The 18303-nt window shown below is 44.4% G+C and overlaps 1 protein-coding gene across 6 annotated transcripts in view; it reads left to right on the top strand.

The window, feature by feature from the left end:
* The first annotated feature begins 116 nt into the window (after nucleotides 1–116).
* The window catches only part of SRGAP3 (SLIT-ROBO Rho GTPase activating protein 3), a 252163-nt gene continuing 233976 nt past the window's right edge, over nucleotides 117–18303 (top strand). For all 6 annotated transcript variants that reach the window (XM_032841606.1, XM_032841605.1, XM_032841604.1 and 3 more), the window contains exon 1: nucleotides 117–902. In XM_032841606.1, coding sequence (XP_032697497.1) covers nucleotides 836–902 — 67 coding nt within the window. In that variant the 5' untranslated portion in view covers nucleotides 117–835. The remainder of the gene's footprint in view (nucleotides 903–18303) is intronic.

Here is an 18303-nt window from a genome sequence, read left to right as displayed (position 1 = left end):
GAGCATTTCTTCCCCTTTTTGCTTGCAGTGAGTTCTTCTCTCCTGTAGGCTACAATGTGTCAGTTGTTATAAAATCCGGGAGGTGGAGCTTGGTGACGAGCTGGGTGGGGGAGTGCTCAGCCAGCCCTGCAGGGCGAACAGTCCAGCTCTGGTTTACCCGAAGCTTAAGCCTTGCAGCCAGAGAACTTCCATCTCGGCTCTCCTGGCTTTGATCCTCACTGTACATCAGACCAGAGGCGCCGAAGGGAGGGAGGATGCGAGATGACCGGCTCTTTGGCAACCTGACCATCTCCTTAGCAGAGCTTTTGAAAGCCAGCCGGGGACCGACTGCACGACTAAGGAGGCGCCGCGCCTCTCGTGGATGTGTGTGTGTGGGGGTGGGTGGGTGAGCGGGTGTGAGTGAGTGAACGTGTGTGTATGTGTGTGTGCATCACGGCTGTGTGTGTGTGTGTCCGGATGAGTGCGAGAGTGCACGCGTGAGTGTGTTTGTGTGCGTGTGTGTGTGATCGCTCTTGGTTTTTATTTCTGTGGAAGAAAAATCTTGAAAATCTGGGGCAGGTTACTGAGCTCCTAGGGTGGTAGTTCTTCTTTTGCAAGAAGAGCTGACCAGACCAAGCTACTAGAGACATTCTTTTTCGGCGAGTAAAGAGAATTTTCCTCCCGGATCGAGAGGGATTTTTTTTTCCCCTTGGCTCTGCAGCGGAGTAAAAGAGATTAGTCCCTAAACCTGTGAAATCGACCAGAGCCGTGTGATTACCAGGGCTTGAGAGAGGACTCGGGAAGAAAAAGAGAAATAAATCAAACAGCCTGTCAGTGCCTTTGGCCACTTTGGAAGATGTCATCTCAAACTAAGTTCAAGAAAGACAAAGAGATCATTGCCGAATATGAAGCCCAAATAAAAGGTGAGACACGGGCTGGGGAGTCATGCTTCCCGTCCCCTTTCCTTTTTCTCTTGCTTTGGCTTTCTTTTACCCTTTTTCCTCCCTGCCATCACGAAATGTTGTAATGCATCAATAATCTTATTGTGAGTAGGAACGGTGGCAGCCGCACAAGTCCAGACTGGTTTCAACGGCAGAGAGCGCTGGTGCTGGGAGTATGGATTATAGAATGGGCAGCAATCACTGCATTGCAGGTGTGTGAGGAGGATCCTACGCCCGGCTTTAGGAGTGTCGCGGATACTCCATCATCTTGGCGGTGACATGTCATTCTAAGGCCATTTTGACAGTCACCACCTCCTCCCCTCTCCCATGCTGAAAGCCCCTTCCTATGATCTTTTTACGATCTGCTTTTATTTTTCTTTCATCTTTTTGGTTTTTGTTGTTGCTTTCCTTTGCCCCTTTCTCTGGGCTGGAATTCACATGTATATGCACAGGGAAGCAGCTCCTGGGGCTGCAATTCTTTGTCAGTTGTCTCTTGGCTGGCCTAGGTTGCCATGGATGAACTGTTACAGGGCATATTGATCTGGACTAATGCAGGCATTTAGGCATAAAGAGGGAGCTTGGTGCAGAAAATGTATTCTCTCACCGTGTGCAGCCCCAGTCACCGTCCGGCCGCTTGCTAGCGTGTAGGGTCATCAGGCTTCATTCAAAGCCAACAGCGCAGTGTGCCGTTTCAGCGGCTGGGAGCTGCCTGGCTGCCGTAGTGCCCGAGGAAGCTAGCCAACAGGATGAGATGACCTCTGGCTGCTTGTTCCAGCTTTGCTGCACGGGGGGGCACACTCCTTAGAAGCTGCTCCCTAAATCCTCCCTTGCAAGGCGAAATAGGACACCGGACACAATGGCATAGACCAATGCAGGCGGAATCCTCATTCATGCCCTACTGGGGTTCTCCCACCTTCGTGAGTTTTAGGCTCAGCTCTGGCGAGGAAAACCTAAAAGCACTGTGCTCACCCTTTCTCTGAGGAGGTACCCTGAGGGAAGCCTGGGCCTGTGCCTCTTAGCGTCTGGTTTCTTTCTGGTCCTGGATCTCCTTGCTGCGACACAGGCTGTGTTGTGGTCTTCTGCGGAAAGACTGAAGACAAAATACATCTTCAGGGGATACTGATGCCTGCCCTTGAGGCTCTGGGTGGACTGTTAGAACAAGTTGGTTATTTGGGGCCCAGGTGACGTGAGGCTGCCACACCTGCTTTGGGTGCTGCCGCAGCTCCTGACTCGGTGACCCAGGAAGGCAGGCTGCCTCTCCAGGAGCGGCGGGAGGCCGGCATCCACAGCTGCTGCACACGCTTTAGATGCTTGGGAACCTTTGGGAGGGGAGCAGCCATCAGGGGAGGGCTTTGTGTGTGTGTGTGTTTTTTTTTTTTTTTCTCCCTCCAGTCTCGCCACCCGTCTTGTGCCTTTTAGTTCTGGTCAGACCTGACATGCTAATCACCTCTGGGTAGACCCCAGGGCAGAAATAAACAGAAAACCCTTCTCCAGCTTTCAGTTCAGTGTGGAAAACAGTGACTTACAATGTTTCAGCCTTGCTGAGAATTTAGAAGCAAGCCCTTTATTGGTCAGAGATTTGAATTCACGCGACTGCTCCAGTACAAAAGCCCAGGTTCGGTCTTTGCCTACACACTTTTTAGGGAGTTCATATTTTATAAGATGAAGGTAGCTGATTATTATTGTTCTTTTTAACTGCGGTTCCCAAGAAGAATGCCACAGTAGAGAAGGGGATGTTGAGTTTTGGACAGTTTGGGGTTTTTATTAGCATTGCCATGGTAAGGAGCACGCTTGTCTCATTTTTGGATTGCTACCCCTGGGCCCGTGAACTTTGCTTGAGGATCAATTAAGCATTTCTTTCTCTGGCTGATTTTTTTACGTTTTACTGTTCACTGTTATTTTAACAGCTACTTAGCAAGTCTAAGGTAATGCATTTCAGCAGGAAATTTGTCCAGATGATCTTGTCTCTTCCAGACTCTAAAGGTCTCTACGTTCTGGTTAAAGGAGTTGAATTTCGGTCCTTCGGAATTGACACCCACACAACTTAGGTCAGGATGTTGCAGTCTCTGAAACCATCTGGAACCTTTTCTCTCAAAATTCTGTTCATCGTCGTCATTATTACTGATGTACGTACAGGGCTCTACAGTTTCTCTGGCTCACTCCCAAACATCACTACTCTTGGCCTACACAGTGTACGGAAAGGGTTCATATGAGCTCAGTTTTAGGGAGGAGGGAACTGAGGCCTTGTCGTGTGGAATGACTTGCCCAAGGTCACAAGGCTGGGAATGCGAAGGCGGCCGTCATCTTTCCCAGTACATTGTTTGCCTGAAGCTGCCCCCTGAAGGATTGATGTCAGTAGCAGATGGCGGTTTTGTGGTGGGGACTGGCTGCCTTTTGATCGTGTTCCATTGTTTACCCTCTTACTTTTATCCCTTGCCTTTGTTGCTTGCCTCTGAAGAATGTTTGACCAATCACCAAAAATAACGCCTGATGCCAATTTCCTTTCTCCCTGGGTTTCATTTGGCCAGTTTGGTGCAGATACTTCACTTACTTAGGTAAATTTTGTCCTGTGAATCGAGTGAGGGGAATTTTTGGTTTTTAAAAATGATACTGAATTCTTTGTTGACTTATTCTCTTTTATCTCTTTTTGAAGAATTTATTGACCTAAGGAGAATGTTTTAAAACTGTTTTTTTCCCCTACTGTAAAAAATTTCAGACCCATGCCTTCTCTTGCCTCATCAAATCCTTGAATCCCTTTGATTATATATTTGCAACACAGTAGTATACCAGGTGCTTGTACATTTCCAGTGATGGGGAACTCATCACCTCCCAAGTCCACATATTCTACCTATGGATAGCTCTGGCTGTTGTGTTGTTTATGTCCACCTATTGCTTCTGTATTATCTTCCCCTTGGGACTCCACAGAACAGGACAGATGCTTCTTCCCTATGACTGCCCGTTGGATGTTTAGAGACTCTGATCATAGCTCCTGGACTATGAGCATCTTCATTTGGTCTTGTAAAGTGCTTATCTGTTGCTTAATCAACTTCTCTCTCCTTTGGATTTACTGTATATTTGCTTGCAGATTCTAGTGCCTTTGGGTGCTTGGCAGGTAGAATAAATGAGTGAAGCTGGCCAAGTAAGATGATTTGTCGTAGTTGGTCCACCACCTCATTGAGGGCAATAGAAGAAAGGGTGGTGGTGATTATGGTAAGCTTGAGAGAATGTGTCCTGTCTAAATGGAGAGTCACCACTTGGGTTCAGCCTTTTGTTGCCATTTAGGAATGTAAACCTAACTAGATCTTTCCTTTTTTTTTTTTTTTTTTTTTAAAGATTTTATTTATTTATTTGACAGAGATCACAAGTAGGCAGAGCGGCAGGCAGAGAGAGAGGAGGAAGCAGGCTCCCCCGCTAAGCAGAGAGCCCGATGCAGGGCTCGATCCCAGGACCCTGGGATCATGACCTGAGCCGAAAGCCGAGCTTTAACCCACTGAGCCACCCAGGCACCCCTAACTAGATCTTTCAATATCTCATCAGATGCCGGAAAGCTAGATGAGAGCTTTATGCTATTAAAGATGTTTTGCCAAGGTACACCTGGCTGACTCCATTGGTAGAGCATGTGACTCTCGATCTCGAGGGTCTGAAGTTCGAGCCCCATGTTCAGTGTAGAGATTACTTTAAAAAGTTTTGTGACTCTTGATCTTGGGCTTATGAGTTCAAGCCCCACACTGGGTGTGAAGATTACTTAAAAATAAGATCTTTAAAAAAAGATGTTTTGCCAAATGGATCTTCAAAAGATCATACTATCAAAAACCTTCCTCAAGAGTGGCAACAAGTTCTAGATGAGGGTCTCTGGATGTGGTCAGAGAAAGGAAACAACTATCACCTCCTTTATGCTGCATATAATGCTTCTATTATATAACCCGAAGGCTGAATTAGCCCTTTCACTGCCCATCTCCTCATTGTACCCTATCTTTTATATTTGCTATATTTTTCTAATCCACTAGGCTAGGAGTTTTGTCAGAGAAAAGAAATTAAAGTGAATTTAATAGGATTTGTTCTTGGTGACCCTGTGCTGGCTCCAGATGGACTCAACTTCCTGTCTGAGGTGCTTGCAAGTATCTCTTTATGAGTCTGTTTAAGAATTTTGTTTGAGAGTAACATCACATTCTCTAGCCTGGAAATGGCAAGCTGTAACTTTTTCCCCCTTTTGAAAACTGGAATAACATTTGCCCATCTCCAGAGTTTTGGCATCTATCCTATTTTTCACAATTCCCTCAAAGATCAGTGATAGTGTTTGATAATCTTATTTGCCAGAGTTCTCAGCATCCTGGGCTCTAATTCATCTTGCTGTCAGACATGATGATCTGTTCTGCTTTTATTCAGAGTTCTCATTTCCATTTCAACCTAATAGAAAATTGAAATAGAAACACATTGATTGACTTTAGTGTTTTGTTTTTTATTATACATCCATAGTCATTTTAGGCCATCTTCTTAAGAGCAAAAGTCTAGAATTTGAGGGAACAAGAGCAGATTTTGAAGAAGATCACAGAGAAGTATTTATTTACTCATTCATTTAGATATTCATTCAGTAGACATTGATTATCTACTTTGTTCTTAGTCTCCTGCTGGGTGTTGTGAGAGATACAGAGTATATGATATATTTTGGGCTTTCTAAGATTTTTCTTGAAATATGGTGATAAAATCAGTGAAGGAAATTAAAACAAAACAAAACAAAACAAAAACCAAACTCAGAATACAAAAGCTTCCAGCTGAGCACCAGAGTGAGTTTAGTCTGAAAGAGATTATGCGATTGACTGAATGGAGGAGCTCATTACGAACCCTCACTACTGTCAACAGGCTCCAGTGAGGAAAGGATGCTGGGCTGGGGAGACACTGGGGAGCATTAGGGACTGTGGCTGACTAGTGAGCTCACCTAGGGAGTCTCAACTCTAGTCTTCACTGCCAGGCAGAGTGTGAGCCTGGAGTGCCGGTTCTTTCCATGTTTCAAGGGCATCTGGATTTTAAAACAAAATGTCCTGATTTTTATTTTTAATTTCTAAATTAAAAAAAAAATTAAATTATAAACATTAAAAAATTGGGTAGTCTTTTTTACTTTTGAGCTATAAGCGTTCTTTTTAAATTAAAGGGTAAGGGGCACCTGGGTGGCTCAGTCAGTTAAGTGTCTAACACTTGATTTCGGCTTAGGTCACGATCTTAGGGTTGTGAGATCAAGCCCTGTGTGGGGCTTGGTGCTCAGTGTAGAGCCTGCTTCAGATTCTTTCTCTCCCTCTCCCTTCACCCCTCTCCCTGCTCCTGTGCTTTCTCTCTCTCAATAAATCAATAAATAAAATCTTAAAAAAATAAGTCGGAAGATAGTTGGCATACAATGTTCCATTAGTTTCGGGTGTACAATGTTGAGATCCCACAACTCTATATGTTAGGCTATGCGAAGCTCACAAGTGTAGCCACCATCTGTCACCATACAACACTATTACAATACCGCTGACTGTATTCCCTATGCTGTGCCTTTCATCTCTGTGACTTATTCATTCCATAACTGGAAGCCTGTACCTCCTACTTTCTTTCACCCATTTTACCCTTCCCCCAACCCCTCCCTCTTACAACTGTCAGTGTGTTCTCTGTACTTATAGGTCTATTTCTGCTTTTTGTTTGTTTATTCATTTGTTTTGTTTTTTAGATTCCACATGTAAGTTGGATCCCATGGTATTTGTCTTTCTCTGTCTGACTTACTTCACCTAGCATAACACCCTGTAGGTCTATTCATGTTGCTACAAATAGCAAGACCTCATTCTTTTTGATGGATATGCCATATCTTCTTTATCCATTCCTCTATCTATCCATGGACATTTAGGTTGCTTCCATATCTTGGCTATTGTAAATAATGCTGCAGTACACATAAGGGTGCATATATCTTTTCAGATTTCTGTTTTTTTTTTTTTAAAGATTTTATTTATTTATTTGACAGACAGAAATCACAAGTAGGCAGAGAGAGAGGAGGAAGCAGGCTCCCCGCTGAGCAGAGAGCCCGATGCGGGGCTCGATCCCAGGACCCTGGGATCGTGACCTGAGCTGAAGGCAGAGGCTTTAACCCACTGAGCCACCCAGGCGCCCCCCCTTTTTTTTGGGGGGGGTAAACACCCAGCTGTGGAATTACTGGATCATAGTGTATTTCTATTTTAATTCTTTGAGGAACCAACATACTGTGTTCCACAGTGGCTGCACCAATTTACATTCCCACCAATAGTGCACAAGGGTTTTTTGAGCTCTAAGAGTTCTTTATTCTGGATATAAGTCTGGATATTAGCAGATATATGATTTACAAATATTTCCCCCCATTCGGTGGGTTATCCTTTCCCTTTTTTGATGGGGCCTTTTGAAGCACAGAAGTATTTAATTTTTATGAAGTTTAGATTATCTATTTATTCTCATGCTTTTCATGTAATATCTAGGACTCTTTTGCCAAATCCAAGGCCATGATGAAAAGCTCCTGATTTTTAAATGTAGCTCAGATTTTTGAGAAACACTATGCTGCCTGAACAAACCCGTCAGCGGGACATTTTTCAGCCCACCGACCACCAGTTTGCAAATTCTGGCCTATAAGTTGAAGTCCATAAAAAGTCTTGGTGATGGAGCCTCAGCCAGTTTTATCTTCTGTTTTATCTTCAGTTGTCTTCTCTATAATAAACCTGTGCTCTTATAACCACATGAAACCAATCCGTTATCTCTGAACCTTCCATACCCCTTCCTACCTCCAGATCTTTCCCCATTTGTGCCTTCATTCTGCTTAAGATATCTCTCTCTTCTCATGCTTTCTTTGGCCAACTCCTGACTGTCCTTCAGTGCCTGCCCAAATGATACCCTCTTCTGTGATGTCTTCCTAATAACTCTCCTAGGCAGAATTAGTGGTTCCCTCACATCTGCCCCCCATATTCTGAGCCTTATTATCCTTTACTACAATCTTGTGATTAATCCTTTGGCCATGAACTCTTGAGGCCAGAAATGCTCATGGTCATTTTGTTTCCCCACTGTGGTTGCCATAAGATAGGTTGAGAGAATGGCTGGTAAGTTACTAATAAGAAGTTTTACTCTTACAACTTTTAGCTAGCATAGTTATTTTCTTTTACACGTGTCTTAGGCTGCCATAGCAAAAATACCATGAACGGGTGACTTAAACAATAGATGTTTGTTTCTCACGTTTTTGGAGGCTGAAAGTCCAAGATCAAGGTACCAGCAGATTTGGTTCCTGGTGTTGTAGATGGCTGCCCTCTCTCTGTATGCTCATATGGCCTTTGCTCAGTGTGTGGAGAGAGAGAGCTGTCTGTCTTCTTCATATAAGGGCACCAATTCCATCATGAGGGCCCCACTGTCATGACCTTCAGCTAAACCTAATTATCTCCCCAAAGCCTCATCTACCTCCAAATACGATCACACTGAGGTTAGGGGTTCAACATATGAATTTGGAGGGGGAGACACAAATATTCAACCTATGAAAGGACCCATATTTTCTGTTCCATTGAAAATAGGGGTATTATTTTTTTAAGCTTTATTTATGTATTTATTTATTTGATAGATAGATCACAAGTAGGCAGAGAGGGAGGCAGAGAGAGTGGGGAGCAGAGAGCCCGATGTGGGGCTCAATCCCAGAACCCCGGGATCATGACCTGAGCCGAAGGTAGAGGCTCAACCCACTGAGCCACCCAGGCGCCCCGAAAATAGGGATATTATTGAGAAAGAAAATACTCTCCATAGTTTGCTGAAGTTCCTTGTTTGTTCCTGGTAGTGGAGATTTGGTGAAGGCTGATGTGTTGAAAGCCAAGGTGATGCATGATGAGGCGATGTTTGCCACAGTCATGGTGGAGTGTGCATTCCAGGCTCTTTCCAGTTTGGGGAAATCAGTGAATCTGGGGGTCTGTATTGGCTGTTTTTGGAGTTTTTACCACAAGAGTTTGTTAGAAACAACCTTTCCTTTCCTCTCTTATTCATTCATTCCTTCACTTACTCACTCATTCATCAGTGACCATTGCAAGCCATGCTTCAGGCTATATAACTTTATTTAGCAGTAGGAGGTCATTAAGTTTTATTTAGCTCCAAGTCTCAGTCATATATAACACTATCTCATTTTGTGATCTCAATAATTCTCTGAGGTTCTCATTATTATTCCTGTTTTATAGATTAAAAGCTCTAAGGTTCAGAGAAATAAGTTAGATCAGAATTGCATGGCAAACAGGGGCAGAGCTAGGGTTTAAATGGAGCCTTCCTGACTTCCATTTGTACAGGGAGGCAAGAAGCATGCCAACGCAGTGTGACTCTGAAACTCAGGGGTCCTCTACTGGGGGGCAGTCTGGGATGGATCTTAATCTTTGACTTCCTATCCTTCCTGAAATTTCAGCTCCCCGTGTTGTCTAGCTTTTCCTAGTGCTCGCTGGATGCCACCTAGTTGTGTCAGATCCCGTCACATCCCCCACCCCCTCACGGAGTCATTTTTGGCAAAGTGTCCACTGGAGATACTCCTGTAGATTTGACTGAGGCTGCTCTGTCTGCCTCTGTCAACCTGGAAATACAGAACCAGAAATCCGAGTGGTCTTCTAGTCCAGGTCTCCCACTTCTCCCTGCCTCCAGAGCCAAGATGTGGAAACCAACGTTCAGAGAAGTGTTCTGGCTTGCAGACACTTGTAGACCATAGTTCCAGGAGGCAGAAAGCTCTCTCCACTAGGCCCATTGCTGTAGGCTTGTGCCGGGCCTCTAGTTGGTGATCCGTAAGTGTATGGGTTTGAATTGCTCTGGTAGATGGTGCAAGCCCAGGTGGGGGTGATTGCCCGGGAGGCAGAGCTGAGTGGTACCTTGGAGAACAGGATGAGGCAAGGATATCATAGGGTAAGGATGGGAGGGTGGGGAGGTTAGGCTGGATCAGAAATTGGTCCTTTCCCGGAAGGGATGGGAGTTGACTTCTTTAAGATGCTGAGTTTCAGAACCTCTGGCTTAATACAGGACCCAGCAAATGGTGTTCTAGGCTTGATTTCACTTGTGAATGATTCATTCCTGATGGTTCGTTGGTGTTTATAAAATATCTTAGCTGGCCAGGAGGGGGATTTTGGCTTTTTTCTCTTAATTTGTCTAATCGTTAGGTCCATTTATGTTTGGAGCAGTGTTCCCTAAGAAGTATTCCATGAAACTGGATGTAAAGAGGCTTTAGGTGGAAAAAAATTGGGGTCAAATGGGTCTTGGAAGTTCTAACACAAACTGAGTTAAATAGGTTTGTTTCCTACAGGACTTCTGGGAACCTTTAATGTGTTAAGTATAAAGCGCCAAGAAGGGGCCCTGGACTTTTCTCAAACTTATTCAATCTTGTAGACATTTTTCGTGGAATATCTCACACAACTCTATTCCTGAGGGGTGCCTGGGTGGCTCAGTCGGTTAAGTGTCTGCCTTTGGCTCAGGTACTAAGCCCTGTGTCCAGGCTCCCTATTCAGCATGGAGTCTGCTTCTCCCTCTCCCTCTCCCCCTCCACCCCACCCTGCCTTGCTCGTGCTCTCTCACTCTCTCAAGTACATAAATCTGAAACAACAACAACAATAACAACCTATTCCTGACTCTATTCCTGAGATTAAATTCTGGAAAGTATGAGACCACACAATTTGTGGATTATCCTGATTCTTTCTCTTTTCTGCCTTTTGCCACCAGTTCCCTAATTTTTATACTTTTCTCAGAGGGCAGTTTGAAGAGGGGAAGAGGTAAAAGAAATGCGAATCCAGCCCAGCTAAGTGATATTGATGTGGTGTTTTGAGGTCACTTAGAAAATGTGGGTTTTGACATCTCCAATTACAGAGTGCTCAACCATTGATTTAAATGGTAATTTGGCGACAGCTTGCCCCTGATCAATATGCATGGCATGTGCCGGTCTGTGTGTGACAGTAAGAGGTTGCACTCAGCTGCAGGCTGCATTCACGGGGCCTTGAGTGGACCCCAGCACTGCTCCTGGGATTGTAGTTGATGCCAGGTGACACTGGTGCAGAGGAACGCACGGAAGCCCAAAGCCCGTGCACCTCACAGTGAACAGAGCTCAGCTGCAAATCCAGGTGCAAGAGAAATGTGTTTTTCTTTATGTTTCTATAGCTTGATTTCCATTTGTCATCTGTCTTCTGCTGGGGGTGGCAGAAATAAATATAAGTCAGTTTGGGGTTTTTCCTCTCTCCTTCTGTGCTGTACCCCAAGGTCCAGGAGACAAAGGCAGTGCCAAGGGACATCTGTTGTAGTTTATCATCAATCTATTTTGTAAACGGAAATAGCCTCCTTCTTTTTGGGCCTTCAGTGGTCTGCCCATGCCAGTGACCCGTCCTTCTTGATTCCCTGTGTCCCTCTCTTCAGTCCTTCCATGCTGTTTGCAAGCACCAGGAGTCATCCTAGTGCCCACGTACCATGCTGTCTTATGAAGAACTCTGGACATTTGTCTCCGGCCTTCCCTTGCTTCTCCTCCAGCGCCTTCCTCGAGCTCTCTGGCTGGGGAAGCAGCCCAGCTGCTCTCTGTTCTCAGATTCTGCAAATCTATATGGGGGTTCCCTTGTTACTCTCTTTCCCTGGGCTTGTTTGGGGTAAGGCAGCATGCAGGCTGTTTTCCTATAGATCCACAAAATCTATGTACACTTTGCTTTACTGACTCCTGGAAATCTTTATCCATGTGTAGATTAGGGGTGGTATCCTGGCTCTTTATCATCAGATGTTCCCTCAAGGTTATTGTACGTAACACACATTTTTTCTATTCTCTCTGCGGGCTAGGGTTTTGAAAGTCAAAAGCCAAGAATTGACTCTTTCTCTGTGTTATTCCAGAGGTAACAAACATAGAAAGCCCTCCTTGCCTGAATCTGGTCCAGAAGCTCTTAAGGAAATATGGATGAAAAACCTCCAATATTTCAAGATGTTAATTGTAGTGGATTTCCTTTCTTTTCTGCCTGCACCATGCTGGCCCAGACCACCGTGACCTCTTCCTGGGACCATGGCAACATCCTTCTAACTCGGTTTCTCAACCTCCTCACTACTGACATTTGGAGTTGGATCAGTTTTTTTTTTTTTTTTAAGATTTTATTTATTTATTTCACAGACAGATCACAAGTAGGCAGAGAGGCAGGCAGAGAGAGAGGAGGAAGCAGGCTCCCTGCTGAGCAGAGAGCCGATGCAGGCCTCGATCCCAGGACCCTGATGTCATGACCTGAGCCGAAGGCAGATGCTTTAACCCACCGACTCACCCAGGCGCCCAGTTTTTTTTTCTTTAAGATTTTATTTGTTTATTTGACAGGGAGAGAGAGAGAGAGAGAGAGCACAAGCAGGCAGAGCAGCAGGCAGAGGGAGAGGGAGAAGCAAGCTCCCCACGGAGCAGGGAGCCCAGTTCGGGACTCAGTCCCAGGACCCTGGGACCATGACCTGAGCCAAAGGCAGACGCTTAACTGCCTGAGCCACCCAGGCATACGTGGAGTTGGATCAGTTTTTGGTGGTTTGTTAGAGCCCTGACCTCTACCCACTAGATGCCTGTAGTACGCTCCTCTCTCTCCCAAGCTGTGATAACCACAATTATCTCCAGACATTGCCAGATGTTCCTGGGGGCGGGAGGCAAAAGAGGCCCTAGTTGAAAGCCACTGACTTGACTGGTCTCCCTGCTTCTTCTTTTATTCTCATAGCCCATTCTCTACATAGCAGCCAGCGGTAATCCTTACAACTTAAATCTTAACTCTGTTACTCCCTGGTTCCAAACCCTCCAGTAGCATTTCATTGCATAAGAGTCAAATCCAGGGTGGCTCAGTCGGTTAAGTGTCTGACTCTTGATTTCCATTTGGGTCATGATCTCAGGGTCCTGGGATCCAACCCTCTATCGGCCCCCCATGTTGGGCCCCCAGTTTGGGCCCCTGCATTGGCCCCACCCTCGGCATGGAGTCAGCTTAAGATTCTCTCTCTCCCTCTCCTCTTGCCCCTCCCCCCTCAATAAATATAATCTTTTTTTTTTTAAAGATCTTATTTATTTATTTGACAGAGAGAGAGAGTGTGTGTGTGTGCATGCGTGAACACAAGCAGTGGGAGTGGGAGAGGGAGAAGCATGCTCCCCGGTGAATAGGGAGCCTAATGCAGGACTCAGTCCCAGGATTCTGGGGTCATGTCCTGAGCCGAAGGCAGACACTTAACTGACTGAGTCACCTAGGCACCCCAATAAATAAAATCTTAAAAAAAAAGAGAGAATCCAAACCCCTGGCTAGGTTTACAAAGCCATGTTCTGCCCACTTTGGCCTCCTTACCTCTCCATAATCCAAGCTTATAACCAACTTCAGGCCTTTGCACATAGCTTTTCCTTCTCTCTAGAATCCTTTCCTCCTGGATTGTTACATGGCTGGCTCCTTTTTGGTATTCAGCTTTTAGCTCTCCTGTCACTTCCTGAATACCCAATTCTCAGCAGAACACTTATGGCTATATGATATTTCCCCTTCTTTGTTTATTTCTTCTCTTTACCAGAATTGAAAGTCTCTAAGAATAAGACTTTTTTTCTCTTGCCCATTTGTGTTTTGTTAACACTTGAAACAGCCTTTGGTCTATAATAGATCAAAATATTTGTTGAATGAATGAATGAATGAATGCACATATATTTCCCTTTGATGGACCTTATGCACAAGCATGTATAGGTGTTCTGCTTCAGGGTATGTGGAATTGTAGTGGGAATTACAGTTCAGAGGGACATAATGAAGTAGATCTAGGCTTTCCCCAAACCCTGAAGGAAAGGTAATTCAGAAAAAGGAAGAATCCAAAGAACCGACAATTGTATCTATGCAGGGCTGTCTAACTCATCAGAGGGAACAAAGTAGAGGGACCAGGTGGCCACTTGCTGGGATACTGCAGGATATCCAATATTTTCTATTAATTGTGTTCCTAGTGTGTGTCTGATATGGGGACACAAAAATGGGTAAAATATAGTCCCCATACCTGTCTTGATAGACTCATAGTTCTCTAGGAAAGATACTTACAAAAATAGATTAACTTATTCTAATAAGTGTAATAAGTACTGGGATAGTGCTGGAGCCACACACTTTGGGAACTGAGAGTGAAAGTGACAGCTTTGCCTGGGAGAGCTGGAGAAGTTCTTACAGAAGAAAGGACTTCTGAGTAGGGTTTTGAAAGATGGGTAGAAGCTCAGCTGGCAGTGAAAGGTGTATCATAAACAGAGAATTCCATGTGCAAAGGTGTGGGGGTTAGGGAAGGGCCTGGGTACTTGGGAAATGGTGAGAAGTTTGATATGGCTGAAGTCCAGAGTAGAGGGAATGGAGTAGGAGTTGGAGATGATACTAGAAAGGAAAAGAGCTTGAAGTTCCTTTTTTTTTTTTTTTTAATTTTTATTTCTTTTCAGCGTAACAGTATTCATTGTTTTTGCACCACACCCAGTGCTCCATGCAATCTGTGCCCTCTCTAATACCCACCACCTGGTTCCCCCAACTTCCCACCCTGAAGTTCCTTTTTAACCACTGGATCCTATGAATCTTTGACCTTGGAGATAGAGGATGAGAGACTTACTTTTTTTTATTACTTTTTTTTCTGATTGTGGATATAATTCATGCTTGTTACTTTAAAAGTTTCTAAAATATAGAAAAATATAACAAAGGAAAAAAAAAAGAATCTAGAAGCCACTACCTGAGCACCACTATAAATATTCTGATATATTATTACCTTTCAGACTTTTTATCTCTATCTACCAAATCTGTTTTATTCATATATATATATAAGATTAAAAAATGGGATGATAGATCTTTAGTTAAAAGTTATAAAAATGAAGCTGACAGGCAGATCATCATAGGCCTAGAGCTTAAAATGGGTAGAGTATGTCCTAAAAATGCACAGACTTTGTCAAGTAAGAACATTAATCAATAATCATGACTTCCCACATATTTTGATGGCCCTCTAGAGCAGGGGATTGGTTTGTTGGAAACCATTCTGTTGTGGTGGTTGGCCTGTGTTGCCACTTCTGTTCCACTGGATTTGTATAAAATGGAGGGGAACTGAGTTGACTTACCAAGACTCGCCCCCTGCATCTGTCCTAGGCATTTATAGCTAAAATTTCCCCCCTTCCCTGTCCCCTATTGTCTCACTTCCCTGTTGGTACCCAGGCAGCCGTTCCTGCCTTTGGCAGGAGGTATTAAAAGGAGAGTGTTGTCTAGGACAAAGAATTTAGCCTCAGAGCAGTTGCCTTTCCCTGCTGATACCTTTCCTTCGGTCTACCTTTCCCTGTTGTTCTCTGCCAGCATCCCTGGTCACCTATAGTACTTTTGGGATTCCTGATTGCTAGTCTGCTTCCAACAGTGGTAATCTGCTTTCCCCTTGCTTCTGATGGTTGGTGGGGCTATTTTGGAATATAGTTTATTTTAGTATGTTTCCCGACTCTTTGTCAGACAGAAAGGCCTGGATTCCTGTAGGTAGGTAGAGCTCCTGCTAAGAGATCGGAGCACAGTGGGAATGGACAGCTCTGTAGGGGCACCTTCCACAGCTTAGGGTGCTTTAAAAGGAACAAGAGAAAGAGAGAGGGAGTTGACATGAGAGGACCCTTACCAATGAAACACCTGAGCCACCTTCAGGGACTCGAAAGAGTGGCTGTCGCTTCTCTGATCTTTGTTGTATTAAAGAATGTGAGCGGGCTGAGCAACGTGGCTGCTCTCCAGCTGTGGTCTTGGTAAGGCATTTACAAGCAGGGTTGGCTATTACATTACTTTTTACTTTGCAGTGTCTTTTTTTTTTTTGTTTTAATCAGTGGCCTCTCCAGACAGTGTTTTGGATCTCCCAAAGATATATCTTCTTGAGGAAACTGAGGCAGAACAATAGTTACTTTGTGGCTTCTGACACCTGGTAACTGATAACTCCTTGACCCACTACCCTGGCCATTTGGGCTCCTGACCTTTTGCCTGGTTGTGGTCTTTGGAGTTTATTTGTCCCTTGACCCTCAGCTAATACAGGGCTTAAGTCTTGGGCTGACCCTGCTTAGGCCCCACTCTGAGTAACTCTACCTTGCTGGATCTCACACCCGGCATAATACTACCATCAAAACTGTGCCCAAAATGGCAGAGGTCCCACTGCTTTTTGCCAAAAATGTGCAATTGTCCTACTTTCGGGAATAGTGGGAAAGAAATGTTGAGAATGTGGTGGGCCAATTCACTCTGATTTAGCTTAACAAATATTTATTGAGAGGAGCCTGGGTGGCTCAGTGAGTTAAGCCTCTGCCTTTGGCTCAGGTCATGGTCTCGGGGTCCTGGGATCGAGCCCCCCTTCTGGCTCTCTGCTCGGTAGGGAGCCTGCTTCCTCCTGTGTCCCTGCCTACCTGTGATCTTTCTCTTTATTTATTTCAAAGAAATAAATAAAATCTTAAACAAACAAGCACACAAACAAAAAACCCAAATATTTATTGAGTTCCTATTATGTCCCCTGCCATCATAGACTTTATAATTCTGTGAGGAAGATGGATTTTTAACTTGTAATGACAAAAATTTTGAATGTTAGGAGGGGATTGTACAGAGTTGTTGGGGGGAACCTACAGCAAATGGATGTAAGTAGTTGAAAATGTTGTAGGTGATTTCTGATATTGATCTGTAAAGTTGAACCATATTGGCCAAGTTTATCTCACTACCACCATTTCCTGAGCTATTTAGGATCTAGATAGAACCATCTTTCCGTTTAAAGAAGAGTCAGAAGCCATCAAAATATTGGAGGAGTCAGGAAGTGGTACTTCTAAGAGAAACATATAACTCCTGGTATAAAAGACAAAAATGGTTTCAGGAAAGGAACTTTGTAGTAGTTATACTCAAGATGGTAAATACAATTGTGGGATAAGTGCTATTAAGGGGAAATTAAAGCCAGGGATCAAGTGAAGAGGGCTGAAATCCATCCTGGTCGTACAAGTTATGCTAAAGTCACAGAAGGGAGTTGAGTGGAGAATATGGACTGTGGAAGGAGGCAGGGGACTGTGCTCTGGATGGAATCACACACACCTGGCTCTGGATTTTGCCTTATGGCTTATCAGCTGAATGATATTGGGTAAGTCTTTTCTTGTCCCCCAAAAAAGAGAAGAAAAATAGGGATAATATCTCACCAATTTCCTTTTTTTGGAGAATGGGGATAATAATACCTCGCTTGTGTGTGTGTGTGTGTGTGAGAGAGAGATAGAATCAGTTGAAGTAACACATCAGAATTTCCAGCACACCTCTTAGTATACAGGAAAATGAAAAATGAAAATGTTAACTAAACCATTTAAGAGGGCCACCAGCATTCAGAGCCCTGGACTGTGAACCTAAACCTAGAGATGAAGCTCTTAGTAAGTGCAGCCGGTTGGAAAGGAGAGGAAGATGGGGGCGGTCTTAGAAACCATGAGTACAGGCACAGTTGCCTGCATGGGCAGCTGGGAAAGGAAGTCCTGGCCATGATGCTTTCTTTGACTACTGCTGTGTCGTGTCCCCCCCACCCCCCCTGTGGCTCCTGAGCCATCTACATCAGAATCATGGGGGAGGAACTGATAAACTCAGATTCCAGGGGCTTATCCCAGACCTATTGATTCAGAATCTCTGCGGGGTGAGGCCTGGGAATCTACATTTAAAAAAAATTTTTTTTTATTAACATATACTGTATTATTAGCCCCAGAGGTACAGGTCTGTAAATCACCAGGTTTACACACTTCACAGCGCTCATCATAGTGCATACCCTCCCCAACGTCCATAACCCCACCACCCTCTCCCTATCCCCCTCCCCTCGGCCCCGCTCAGTTTGTTTTGTGAGATTTAGAGTCTCTTATGGTTTGTCTCCCTCCCAAGCCCATCTTGTTTCATATCTTCTTTTCCTACCCCCAAAACCCCCTGCGTTGCATCTCCACTTCCTCATATCAGGGAGATCATATGATAGTTGTCTTTCTCCAATTGACTGATTTCGCTAAGCATAATACCCTCTAGTTCCATCCACGTTGTCACAAAGGGCAAGATTTCATTTCTTTTGATGGCTGCATAGTATTCCATTGTGTATATATATACCACATCTTCTTTATCCATTCATCTGTTGATGGACATCTAGGTTCTTTCCATAGTTTGGCTATTGTGGACATTACTGCTTATAAGCATTTGGGTGCACGTGTCCCTTCAGATAACTACATTTGTATCTTTAGGGTAAATACCGAGTAGTGCAATTGCTGGGTCGTAGGGTAGCTCTATTTTCAACTTTTTGAGGAACATCCATGCTGTTTTCCAGAGTGGTTGTACCAGCTTGCATTCCCACCAACAGTGTAGGAGGGTTCCCCTTTCTCTGCATCCTCGCCAGCATCTGTCATTTCCTGACTTGTTAATTTTAGCCATTCTGACTGGTA

Source organism: Lontra canadensis, unplaced genomic scaffold (assembly GCF_010015895.1).
Source record: "Lontra canadensis isolate GAN:19392208 unplaced genomic scaffold, GSC_riverotter_1.0 scaffold124, whole genome shotgun sequence".
Taxonomy (NCBI): domain Eukaryota; kingdom Metazoa; phylum Chordata; class Mammalia; order Carnivora; family Mustelidae; genus Lontra; species Lontra canadensis.
The sequence above is the reverse complement of the archived record's forward strand: the minus strand, read 5'-3'. Positions and strand labels throughout refer to the sequence as shown.